This window comes from Vollenhovia emeryi, unplaced genomic scaffold, assembly GCF_000949405.1.
Source record: "Vollenhovia emeryi isolate VEMERY1.0 unplaced genomic scaffold, V.emery_V1.0 DF939121.1, whole genome shotgun sequence".
Taxonomy (NCBI): domain Eukaryota; kingdom Metazoa; phylum Arthropoda; class Insecta; order Hymenoptera; family Formicidae; genus Vollenhovia; species Vollenhovia emeryi.
Window position 1 is genome coordinate 708,957 of NW_011967245.1, and position 14,012 is coordinate 722,968.

Sequence of the window (14,012 nt, forward strand, 5' to 3'; positions counted from 1 at the left end):
CTCTCTATTCTATTCTCGATTCTATTCTATATTCTAATCGTCTATATAGAAATGCTCATTCTCACTCGCAATTATTTTTCCGCGTAGTATTGTCTAACACTTTAGGGGACTTGTCCCAGAGCGTTTAATGAATAAAGATTCTAAAACTTCTTTTTGAAGGGGGAGGATAAGTCGGCCCCTTTCCGGGCAAAGCTTATAAAATAATTTTTACAAAAATAACACCGCGAGAAATAGATTGTACAAAAGAACTCGTAATTACGAAGCTTGTCGGCGAGGAAGCGGCGCACCCACCTTCGAGAATGATAAATAGATAAAAACGGGGGGGGTGGAACTTACCTTTTGGTTAAATGGGCGTTAATGGGCGACGCCTGTATCTCATTTTCCGCCCGCGCATACGTACATCAGCAACAAATTAAACTAAATTGAATTAATCGATATGGAAGTTCCACTTGGGAGACTCGGCGCGTTCGGAATATTCAACACTTGAAAATTGCAACGAGCGTTTGATGCGCCATTTGATTTCCCGCCGAGGAAAAATCAATTTCCGAGAACTAGCCTCGCGGAACTTGTCATTAAAATTTTATAGCGTGCCAGCATGGATGGGACGTTGTAATGTCGCGCATTAAACATGTCGAATGTGTCAACCAGCTTCTCGATTTGTGCGCGTTCTATCTAGAACGGTCTACGTAAACATACATAATTGAAGTAACGGGAGGCGAGTGGCAAAAAGCGCGTTCTATTATTATTATTATTATGCATTTTTTTTTATTTGCAATGCCTGCCGCGAGACATTGTATCGCAATGAATGCGCGCTGCATTATTCAGCGCCGCTGCGGCTTGAAATCGAGGCGGCCCGAAATCCCCGGCGTTTCCCTTTCGTCTAATACCAGTTAAACGAGACCGCCGAGTGCGTTTCAGCAAAGCGCGTCTCGCAACGGGCAGCTCTTTGCGCACTAATAAAACATAACGGGATTCAGTCGGCCGGAGCTCACTCCGGCTGTAAGAAACGAGCGCGCCGGGTGCCTTTGAGCACGGACACGCGGAATTGTCAGCGCGAAAGAAACTCGGGCGCCTTGTGAATATTTCAGGACGCTCTTTGCAAGGGTGGCGTAATTAGACCGCGTTGGGCGAACTCATTGGTGAGCCCGATTGCCTCTTCCGGGACCACCGAAAGTGGCCGCGTTCTCCGCCGCGACATTTCGAACGTCTCGGAAGGGAAGAGGAAACACTGTGCCGAAACGCGCGATTCGCATCGACGGAAATGCCACTGATTTCAAGACATGTTGAAGACACAATCGATAACGGCGTACAGACGGACAGAGAGAAAAAGAGAGAGAGAGAGAGAGAGAGAGAGAGAGAGAGAGAGAGAGAGAGAGAGAGAGAGAGAATTCACATGTCCTTTGTCGCATAACAGAATATACACACATATATACATATATATGTATGTATTTGTTGTGTAAATTTTTACACGCCGGATAGAGTTAGACATGAGCAGTTTCTCGTATTAAAAAATCGCACAACTGGTTATATATACAAGTACACCTAATAGGCACAATACATTTATTGTAATACTGAAGTTCTAATTTTCGGAAGGTGGGGTTTGCTCATTGCACCCACCAATAAATTGAAAGAAACATAAGTTATCATCAGGCGAAAGCGACTGGGCTGGTAAACTCGGATTTTCCTTTCCTTGACCGTGCTGCAGTTTCATGCTGCCTATGGATGGACATTCGTTCCATCGAATTGACGATAAACTCGATTTGATAAGAGAGAAAGTCTAGAGTGAATGAGAGGGAGAGGGCGGGGAGAGAGAAAGAGAGAGAGAGAGAGTGAGAGGGGTGGGAGAGAGAGAAGCGCGCGCGTTCGCACGCAATCAGCCCCGTCCATAATTTTTATCGGTTTTGCACCCTCCCTGCCCCGAGTCGAGGCTGATTACCTTACGGCCCCGGCGGCTCTTCCGTTTCGCCAGTCGATCCGGCCGTTAGACAATACGCAGCCGCGATGGCCAGTTGAAAAATAGCGGTCGTTGCACCGTGAATTTTTTATACGACCAGCGCGGACGAGCCAGCACGCGACATGTCGGGCGATGCGTTACAGATAACTCGTAACGTGTGTACGCGAGCGGCTGAATAATAGCTGCTCACGGAGGAGCCGTGGGCCTCAATTCCGCCGTGAGACGCTCTCGTATACCGGAATACAATTTGTATTAGCGGTGATATATCGGTAATTGCAGCATCACGGGGCGCGGCGGGCAGCGCGATTGCTGCTCGCGACCGGCAGCTCCGCTCGCGCTCGCATATTCGCGAGCGCGTCGGAGATAAACGCGTCCAACTATAACGACATTACCTTCCGTCACCGAACCGCGTCATTTATCGCCGATACTGCAATCGCGCTGCAATTATAAGGGATATTCGCTCTGTAAACAGGCTGCCATCGGGCTGCGTTTATGAACAAGATCGCCGGATGATGTGCGCGATAATAAAACCTTTGTATCGTAATCTGCCCACTTTTTTTCCGGTTTTTATTAATTTACGTTATTTGTCCGTGTTATTTGGTACAAATTTGTAATTGCGCGACTACTTAAGTTAATAATGTTTTCGATTGCGCATTTGTATTGAAAAGCACGTAGCGAAACTAGTTAAAAACTTGATGAATTCTCTGTAATTTCGAGACTTTGTTTCTCTATAATAGAGAAACAAAGAATATTAAAGATGGTTTTTTTTAATTACATGGACAAATGGGATGCTAAATATTTATTAATTCTATGTATCGACACGCTAATAAATTTTGCTATCTCGACGAGCAACGCACGGAATAAAACAGCAGATAACGAGTGAGTTTACGTAAACAAAAAGACGACCAAGGACCGGTTGTCCCAACCGCTTCAAGAAAACTAATAGTTAACATGTACAACTATCTTTGCCTAATTTGAAGGAAAAACAAAGACATACTTGGTTAATAGATAAATCATATGTAGATCTTCGTTTTTCATTCAAATTAGGCAGAGATAGACATGTAATTTAACTATCGGCTTACCAGGAGGTTGGAACAACCGGTCCTAAAAAGGGCCTCTTGGTAAGTTAACTTGGTTAACAGTTAATTCCTAATAAGTTAACAGTTAAATAATATATAGGTCTTTGTTTCTCATTTAAAGTAGGCAAAGATAGACGTATAATTTCATCGAGCTATTAGTTGGCTTACCAGGAGGTCGGGAGAACCGGCCCTGGTGCGAATGCAGTTTCAAGATACGGTGCTACAACTTTTAGGAAAGAGGCGCTAACTCGGTATCCTTCCCCACCCGGGCGTTTTATAATTCACCGGGAAATACATTTCTCTGAGAGGCCCGTCGCTCGGGCCACCTAAATATTTATTTCCGAAACGTTGAGTCAAGTTTCTCGCCGTCCGTCAAGCTCGCAGAAATTGTTCTTGACGAACTCGCGGAACGAGCGTAACTTGCGTCCCCACGGAGGCGGTGCACGCCTGTCCGGAATCCGCGGTCCGTATTCATATTGCACATCTATATGCGGCGCCGAACACATATTTTGCGTATTAATTTCGGATGCGCGTGTGCACGTGGGCCCCGAGTGTGAATTCCGCTTGTCTCGTTCCTATGCATTTACGTCTCGAACAGCGATCTCCCTTGTCTTGCACGGAGACCCTGCGCGCGTAAGAGACGTCACGTTTGCGCGAGGCGAGAGGTCAAGGAACGCTTGGAAAAGACGCGCGCTCTCCTCCGCGTTCATCAAATACCTCGCCTAAGGACGCGGTGGTAATCATGATAATTGACCGTAATTCGCTATTAGCCCTCGAAAACGCAATTAGAGTCGCATGACCGCGTTTAGCGCTAAACTGGTCTAGGCGAACCCGAGTGACCCCGCGGCACGGCGCGTTCGCCAGGTACGAGGTCGTACCTGAGCACGCACGCGTAACGGCCGCGGACGGGCGCCCCGAAAACGACGTTAAAGCCCGCGGCGCGGCCGCGTGCGGGAGGCGCGCGCGACGGCCGGCGCTGATATACGGAGCTGCCACGCGGACGCGCGGCCGCGAGATAATTCACCGCGGACGGGGCTCCGTGAAAAATTTAGAGCCGCATTAAATTAAGAGAGCGTCGCGACGCGCGTCGCGCCCGCCCGCCCGGGCTCTATAAAGCCCGCAACTCCTGGCGAAACACGCCCATGTCCGGTGACGAATTAAGCCATTCAATTAGATCCGCGCGAAATACGCTCTTTCGGGATGCGCCGCGCGTGCGATGTCGCGCCGGCGATAATGAAGAGGCATGGACACACCCGTGTGCCCGTCGGACACGCTTCCATCTTCGCGCCACCGCCGTAGACGCGCTCGACGACTCCATCACGCTGACGAGCGAAAGCCGACGGTCCGCGGGCTAGAAAATAGAAATCCCGAGGAAATTCGTGATCTTACAAAAATATCGCGCGCAATGTATGACGGTAACGTGTACGTAATAACTTGAGGGACATATGTTTGGATAATAATTAATAATTGTAACCCAGCACACACCAAAGTAACAGTATATAACGTCAATATAACATCAATGTAAATGTTATATAATACGCGTGTTACATCACTAATATTGATGTTATGTAACTGTTACTTTGGTGTTTGGAATACTTTTTGCGTCTGTTCTCGGGGCCAGATAGTGTTATCTATGCAAATGTACTCGTAACTCGAGTCTGTATTATGGATAACGGCAAGTTATTATATCCCCCGTACGGGCGCGCGCGTGTACAGTGATGGACGGAATTGTCGCGACACTTTCTTTTTTAAATGAGTTTAGAAACGTGCATTTAGATTTAGGGTTACGTTCCAAGATCTTCTCCGAGGAATATTTTCGTCGATGGCCGTTCGGAAACCATGAGCGTTTCCGATCTATCTCTCGAGTACAATTTTCCCCATAGTAAATGTGTTGGAACATAAACTTGAATCTCTAAACGTGCGTTCCTGATTTTCCACTTCTAAAAAAGGCATGTAAGTTGATTATCTCGCATATCTCGAAGTATTGTTGCCGCTTTTCCGCGATGCTGATTGGCTGTCTCGTTTGTGCGATACGACATACTTCAGTCGTGTTATTTGCAGCTGGTAAACTATGCGAATATTTAGAGAGAGCAAATGGCGCGCGCGAAGCGCGCGCTTAATTGTCCCTTACTAAAAAAGAGATGTTACCAGCGCGAATATCGTTAATATCAAACAGTTAAGGCCCTTCTCCGGGATGTCGATTGATTTTCTCGAAGCGATGTGCTTCACTTCTCTTTTAGGTTCAGAGTAAATGAAGGTTTACAATTTAGAAATACTAGACATGACAGAACGCGCGCGCTGTTTGTGGTCAAGCATTGTGTATTTTTAAGAATTTGTACACACGCGAAGAGAGAGAGAGAGAGAGAGAGAGAGAGAGAGAGAGAGAGAGAGAAGTAATTATATGCGCAACGTCACTTTAAAATAAAAAGTAATATGTTACTCACTGATACGAGTCGCAAAGTTGTACATCGCTAACTGTATATGTTAAACTGTAACAATACAAAAATGTATACGATTATTATAGACTAATTATGCAAAATCGAAACTTTTGTATTAAATATACTTTATATTTTATATTTAAAAAAATGGATATTTATTAAAACAATTATATAGAATACTGAAAGTCTTCCTTTTAAATATAAACTCACAAAATTTTATACGTATGGTTTTGTCTCTAACACTTATTCGAATGCTCGTTGGAATCATTTGAATAAATAAAATAAAAGCACAGAACAGATAATTCATTTTGCACAAGTAGCAAATAACAAAAATGTAAGACACTTACCTTACGATTTCTCTGCCGTTGCCCGATGCCGTCTAGGCCTGCTCCTCCTCTCAGATTTTCTTGTTGCACTTACACTCACAGCACTCACTCTCGAAAATCGATCGCGCGAAATTTCGGACACTCCCGTACGCGATGTAAAATACCGTAAAATGCAGTAAGCGACGTTCTTTACTTCCTGCCCGTTCGAATTGCGAAGAACGACAGAGCGAATTACGCCGTGAACGCCGAAGTCGCACAAATTTATCTCCCCGAAAATGGAACAGATTACACGAAATCGATGGATAGTTAAAAGCGCGGTGCGTAAACGAGATGTAACCGCGACAAAGTACCACGGTTTACATTCATGTTTTAGATGAGTTGGTCTCGTGAAATATCTACAGGTATATACACGTTGATAAAGAGCCGTCGCTTCAACATGCAATTCGTTTCTCATTACAAGTTTTAGAATCTTAATAATTAATCGAGTAACGTTACTTGTCACTGATAAAGGTGTACAAATCAATAGCGTTTTATCCCTACATTCTTCGCGATCGAGTCTTGGAAACCGGTAACGTAAAAATAATATCACGCACGGAACAACTCTCGCTGCTGCCTGCCGGCTCGACGTTCGGCGAGCGAGTGATAAGTACGGAATTTTCCATTGCGTAGATGGGCCAACGAATTCTCCACGTTTTTTTTTGTTGTTTTTCACTCGGCGTGGCATCGTACAACGTCACGCGGACCATTGTTTATAACAAGGTCGCCGCAGTCACTCGCCGAACGTCGAGCCGGCAAGCAGTGGCGCGAGTCGCTCCGTGCGTGGTATTGTTTTTGCGTTGTCGGTTTCCAAGACTCGATCGTGAAGAATGTAAGGATAAAACGCTATTGATTTGTACACCTTTATCAGTGACAATTAACGTTACTCGATTAATTATTAAGATTCTAAAACTTGTAATGAGAAACGAATTGCATGTTGAAGCGACGGCTCTTTATCAACGTGTATATAGATATTTCACGAGACCAACTCATCTAAAACATGAATGTAAACCGTGGTACTTTGTCGCGGTTACATCTCGTTTACGCACCGCGCTTTTAACTATCTATCGATTTCGTGTAATCTGTTCCATTTTCGGGAAGAGAGAGATATTTGTGCGACTTCGGCGTTCGCGCTGTAATTCGCTCTGTCGTTCTTTGCAACTCGAACGGGCAGGAAGTAAAGAACGTCGCTTACTGCATTTTACGGTATTTTACATCGCGTACGGGAGTGTCCGAAATTTCGCGCGATCGATTTTCGCGAGTACTGTGAGTGTAAGTGCAACAAGAAAATCTGAGAGGAGGAGCAGGCCTAGACGGCATCGGGCAACGGCAGAGAAATCGTAAGGTACTATAAGTGTCTTACATTTTTGTTATTTGCTACTTGTGCAAAATGAATCATCTGTTCTGTGCTTTTATTTTATTTATTCAAATGATTCCATCGAGCATTCGAATAAGTGTTAGAGACAAAACCATTATACGTATAAAATTTTGTGAGTTCATATTTAAAAGAAAGACTTTCAGTATTCTATATAATTGTTTTAATAAATACCCATTTTTTTAAATATAAAATATAAAGTATATTTAATACAATAGTTTCGATTTTGCATAATTAGTCTATATAATAATCGTATATATTTTTGTATTGTTACAGTTTAACATATATAGTTAGCGATGTACAACTTTGCTGTTGCGACTCGTATCAGTGAGTGACAAATTACTTTTTATTTTAAATTGATGCTGCGCATACAATTACTTCTTCGCGTGTATAGAAATTCTTAAAAGTATACAATGCTTGACCACAAACTGCGCGCGCGAAGTGCGCGTTTTATCTCATTAAAAAAAAGAGTGTTGCGACCATTCTGTCCATCGGTGTACACGCGTTAGAAATAAAACGCGCCGCCTACTTCACGGGCAATAATTCTAATTTGCCAGGCGTGCCTTCCGCGTTCGCGCCGCGTCTAGAACTCGCGCGTCGCCCGAAACGGAAGAGAGTCAACGTAATCTCGCGCGGACGCGGAACTTTGATACCGAACTCGTAACTCGCGCGTGTAATTTCAACGTTGCGCAACCCCGCGAACTTCTCGGATTGTTATTTTCCAGTTTCAGCGGAAAGAATATTCACGCCGGGAGTCGCCGCGCGCCGCCACATAGACGTCAGGCAGGCGCGTTTCACCCGCGCGACATTCGCGATGCCGGCGAGCCGATCACAGATTCCGTCGTATTTGCTTCGGGAAAATTATCGACTTTCCGGTGGTGCACGTATAGCAAATAATATCCCGCGACCGAAAGTCGATGCGTTTCGCGGAACCCGAGTCGAATATTTTGGCCTCTGTTTAGCCTCGTACACTTTTTGAATTGGGAGCAATGAGGTCGAACTAAGGTTTTCGTGTCGAAGAAAATAGATTCAATTTTGACCTCAGATGAGCCTGAAAAGAGTCGCTATTTCCCTTTTAGCGGTGAAGAGGCCAATGCAAGTGTAATCAACACAAGTTCGGTAGATCCGCTTCGGCCTAAAAAGTTTCAAAGAAGATGAAACATTTTATCACATTCTCCGATTCCGAGATCCAAATGATGGCAGAATAGAATAATTGAGGCCCATTCCGCACCCACAGAACAAATTTCCGGATCCAACGCTATTGCACTTCAATGTATCATAAAATAGGATTAATATAGCGTCAATCATATTTATTATAGAAAAAGGAATACTTCAATCTTAAAGGAAAAATTCTAAAATCCAGTATGTCTCGTCTTTTGTCAAATATCGTGGTGCCAAGATGGAGGGAAAATTTATTTTAAACGCAAGAATATATAAACTTACCATTTAAATTACTCTTGTCTCAATATAGTAAGCCAATCTTTTTAATTCGATAGAGGAGAATAAGAATTATTGATTTTATTTCGATACTGTCTTACTTTCATACTAAACGAGGTTGTGAGGAATGTAAATGCGTCAAGAATATTTGTTGTCTCGGTAACAGAAATCCTTGCTGCGGGACCAAGTACTCGACTCGGGGACCGGCGTTGCACAAACGCTCGCTTAGGTCTCCCGTCCCCACGATTGAATTTTCCTTCGTCAACGATATTCAACACCGCCGGGGCCGAGGGTGTCTCTTTACCGTGTGACGAGGGCGGCGTCTCGGAGGGAACGGAACGGGAGCGGGAAATCGTCGCGACGAACGGCCGCGGCCGGCGCGCTCCGCGCGTTTCGCATTTCCGCGTCCGAGTTCCGTGTCGATCGCGTATAAAATATGCAGCTCGAAATGTCGCACGCTTTATTAGCTCGACATATATTTTCGCGTGTACGCAATAATTGAACGTAACTTATTCATACGGGGCGGCGTGTTTACGAGAGCGGCGAGAGCTCGACGGTAATTCGGATCGCCGCTTTTGCGCCGTCGCGACCGGAAGATGATCGGAAATGAATATTCACGAGCTTTCGCGCGAGCGCGGCGACTACCGGCTCTCTCTCCTCTCCGGGCGTCCGCGAATCATCGGCGCTTATTTTTCCAGCGATATTTTTTCGGCGGGAGAGGAGGCGGACCGGGGAGGGCATTATCGCAATTAATCAAACGCCGTATCGACCAGGAGTGCCGGACAAAGAGGCGGTTGCGTCCGCTGTCACGGCGCAAATTACGGCGCGATTATCTCCGGCCCGCGGACTCGATTTGCACGCGCTTCAGGAATCGGCGCTCGCCATCCGTTACGGATGCGGCGGAAATATCGGGCGCGATTATCTTCGCTTCCCTCCTGCCCTCCCCTCTCTCTCTCTCTCTCTCTCCCCGGGCCCCGTGTTCCTGGAAAGGCACCGGCGTTAAACCCGGTGCGCCAGGTGGAACGAGTGCAGCTGGTGCAGTCTCTCCGACCGCGAAATTTTCGGCTGTCGGTCAGCTCGGCCGGGTTTTATCGGGAACATCGTTTCCTCGTCGCTCGCGCGCAGCCTCGCGTGGAAGCGTAAATACGACGGGAAACGAGAGCGAGCGCACACATAGGCGCCTTCGACACCGTTCGATCGTCTAACGTCGCGCTATTTCAGCAAATAAATTGATATCGAGTGCTCCTCTTTCGAATACTTTATTTCCAGAGTGTGTTCTCACATTTGTGAGAGTATAACCGCGGGACGGCGACGTCCGTTAGTTCCGACCGCCGGAGGAGTTTACCAGTAGTCGACCGAATGAAAATTTTATACACCCTTTTAAAGATAAGCGAGCGCTCTCCCCGCGGGGAATCCGCCGGGGGATTTGCCGGTTTCCGAAAATAAACGTCGACTGACGCATCCACGCGCGGCGCGGCGTCGTGCATAGAAATTAGCGGCAAGCGGCCAATTCCGCGCGAGTTCACCTGCAACGGCGTCCGGCAGTTCGCTCGGCGCGAACACGCGTCTCGCGAAATCGCCGCGGCAGCCTCGGGGGGTGAGAGGGGGGGGGAGAAGCACCGCACCGGCAGGTGCGCGTACGCAGGCGGCATGCATCCCCGGGACTCACCCTCCTCCGGCGGCGACTCCATGACGGGACTCCTCGGGCAGCGGTCCAACGAGGTGTATTTGCGCGCTTCCGCCGCTGCTGGTCCGGCGCCAGAGATCTCGCGATTCGGGGACGCGACCCGAGGATCGATGGCACCCGTCAGTCGCAGTGCCCCGGATCCGCCGTCGCCGCGACCCACGCGCGACCTCCGCGAGGCGGCCGGGACGCGCTCTCGCGCGTATATTAATAACCGAATCCGCGCGTCAAAGGTCGCAGTGGAAATACACCAGGAGTAATCCCGCGACGCGGCTGTCGGGTATTCGCGGGGGTGGCGCGTGGCACGCGTGCACGCGCGGCAGCGCGAGAAGCAATTTCCCTCGGAAGATCGGATGCGCGGAATACATTACCCGCGTATTAACGCGCTTGCATTAAGATTGCGCCGGCTGCCGGGGCCCCGTCTCGTTTTACATCTCTATACGGGAGACGCGCGATACGAGATCGCGCGACTCACGCGCGTATCGATGCCACCGGGAAAATCGATCCTCGGGGGAGGGGGTTGAAAAACGGCCGTGGAAATTTACCGCCCGTCGAACCCGCGCGCCAATCCGCGCCCGCGGCGATCGGTCCCGGAGGTTGCCGTGAGGGCAGGAACTCGCGCACTCGGCGACGGGAACGGGGTCTCGCGCCGTTTCACGCGGGCCGCACGCGGCGCGAATTTCTCCTCTCGCCGCCGCCTCGTTGAGAGGATCACCCGGACTGCGCGGCGGCCCTCATCTTTCCTCGACGTCCCCGACCGCGACGTGACGCCGCGCCAGTTTTCCCCGTCGCCAGGCAACGGAGACCCTCGTCCGTGTGCGAGCGTATCCGCGTACCGGGGCCGCGGTGTATCCCGGTTTCCCCGAGCGTATACGCCCGCGCGCCCACGGTCCGGTTCGGATCGATTGCCAGCCGCTCCTAGCCCCGTGGACCGCACTCGAAGAACGAGGCCGGCTATTTCGCCGAGCACGAGTCTCGCCCCCGAGGCGTGGAAGACGGCATCCCCGTGTATCGGCGTAGTAAATAAGAGATGCGTACACGGTTTACCCCGTTGGTTGTAGATGAAGGCCGCCCTCGTCAACAGCATCGGGGATCCGAGGCTCGGTGATGAGGCGGTGACTCGTTAGTGCCCAACGACTTCTTTGTTCTCGTTAGGGCGCGCACTTGCAATAGCGAATTCGGTTGCTTGCACTAGTGCGCGCCGAGAGTGCGCGCTAGTGACTCGTTTACAGTCAATTTTTATTAAAGAATCGTCTTAAGTATTTCTTGAGACATTTCGCAGCCAGTAAAACAGTCTGTAGTATCCGTACGGATCATTTTTTTGACTAAGTACTCTTTGAACGTGTACTCAATCAAAAACTCAAAGTTTAATATAAAAATTGACTATAAACTGACCTTAGTGCAAGCAACTGAATTCGCTATAAGATACGCTCCGCGCCTCGACGTAAAATCAACGACGGCTTAGCCCGCGTAACTTCAGTATTGAATTTCTTCGGGCGGGACGTCGTTTTTTCGGATTCAATCGTTTCCTTGGAATTTATTCGCTCGATTGAAGCGCGATAGGAGGCGTATGAATTTACGGGGAAATTTCGAGACTTTTGCCCACGGAACGTTTGCTCTAACCCCTTCGTTATCGAGTGTTGCAGTCCCGTAAACCCGCGGAAAACTGCAGTCGCATTTACGGATTGTTACTGTCGCGTTCTACGAGGACTTCAGCTATTCAACGAGATCCTTATGAGATAAAAGAGAAGAATATCGAAGACTTTTCGAGCGATCTCGTCGTAACTGTCTAGATTTGCACATTCGCGAGGTCTCGTTAAAGATGAATTCTCAAATAATCGCCGGCGTTTCTCCTTGGGGGCTCATCAAAATGTCATCCTGAAAATTATTTAACTGCGGTTTGCCGCAGGATTAACGCGCCGATACTCGACAACGCGAATTTACAATGTTAGAGTTAGAAAAATCTGTCGCTACAGACACGAGAGGTAATGCTGACTGTATTTTCGAGGGGGTCGTAAAAGAAAAATAAGACGTCAGCGGACGTGATATTTTAGCGCGCTAATCCGATTTCCCTGGCGCCACAATTGCAAACGCGGCAGGGCACAAGTATCAAAAGTATCCGCGCGGTTATACATTTCGCATAACGGCGCAGGGTAAACATTACAGCGCGCAATAATTGAGTTATCACATTAACGGCGTACACACACGGCGGTCATGCATAAATAAATATAATAATCCGCAAAGCGGCGCTCCTCGATTCCGCCAGGCGAATTAACGCGCGCTTTTGGCGAATGATATTTTATTTAATGTTCACGGGAATCGGGCGTTTTCGCGGCCGGTCCACGGCCGGCCCTCTTCTTTGCGCTCGTGCATGATTCAGCCGCGCATTGTTTTAAAACCGATCCGGATCGTTTCAACGGGATCTTTGCTCTAGCGTAGAAAACAAAATTGCGCCATTGACTCGGCGCGTCGGCGAGACAATTGACGCACAACGAAAGTTTGCCGCTTAACGTGAACAATTGCCTCGCTCGTATTGTTTCACCCTTATTATTGTATAAATATATTTTTACACGGGTGTCAATTTAAACGTATGTAAACAGCACTGCGAGGAAGCAAACGATTATATTCTGGACGACGTCCACCTCTGACGTAAAAAGATAAAAATTTCATAAGTTTTTACGACCTAAAAAGATAACATTTTATAAGTTTTTACGACGTAAAAAGATAACATGGACAGAATTAAGGTTAAATGGCATTTTCAAATTATTCCTCCAGACTTATCCTATTCTTATGTTTTAACCTTGTTTCGTGGCATATTTGAGTTGATTCGATTCGAACGCGACCTTTATGTGGAAATACATAGAAATATCCGCCAGGAATGCGTTCGGGATAAAAATGAGTGTCGACAACGGCGCGCGGTATGATTTACGGTGTTATCAGCCGATGTTTGACGAATGGTTTGCGTACGCACAGACATTAGAGTCTGCATGCACGATGCATCAGAGTGCGCGGCTTGAATCATGTATAAGAGAAGTAAGAACTGCAGGTCACACACAAGGAAACACAGCGACAATATACTTAATGAATTTATAATAAACTCCATAAGTCGTACTGTACATCAATTAAATCAGCCTCGTTGGTAAATTAATTACGCTTTAATGCAAAATGGAATGACCGAGATACACAAAGTTGTGTCGTTACCATAACTCGATATAGCACATCTCTCTCTCCTCGCTTATTATATAATACATAGTCCCTAAATAGCAACACAAAAAAAGAAGTTCGCACGAATATCCGATTCAGGTACATCATCTCGCACACTGTAAAATACTTAGGCGGGCCGCAATATATATATATTTTTTTTCTCGAACACTTTTACTTATCAGTTATTCGTACAGAGAAAAAAGTGTGGCAGTAGACGTGTCTATGTGTGTGTAACTGTACGCATACATGTGTGTATGCGCGCGTGTGTGTATACGGCCTGTAACGAGTGATCTTACGTAGCCGTGTCTGTCGCGTACATACACATTCGTGTATACGTGTACGTGTGTGATGTGTCCGCATCAATCGTGTACATGTCTTTTTACGCTGTCGAGGAATACGCACGTACATTCATGCTACGTTATAGTCTCCTTCCGAGTTATAAAAGTACGAAAAAAAAACTATCCTCTCGTATGATGCGA

The 14,012-nt window shown here is 47.2% G+C and overlaps 1 protein-coding gene across 1 annotated transcript in view; it reads right to left on the reverse strand.

The window, feature by feature from the left end:
* The window catches only part of LOC105570138 (choline transporter-like protein 1), a 33,439-nt gene extending 23,088 nt beyond the window's left edge, over positions 1-10,351 (reverse strand). Inside the window, exon 1 of the mRNA XM_012027109.1 lies at positions 10,315-10,351. Coding sequence (XP_011882499.1) covers positions 10,315-10,336 — 22 coding nt within the window. The 5' untranslated portion in view covers positions 10,337-10,351. The remainder of the gene's footprint in view (positions 1-10,314) is intronic.
* Positions 10,352-14,012: the final 3,661 nt, after the last annotated feature.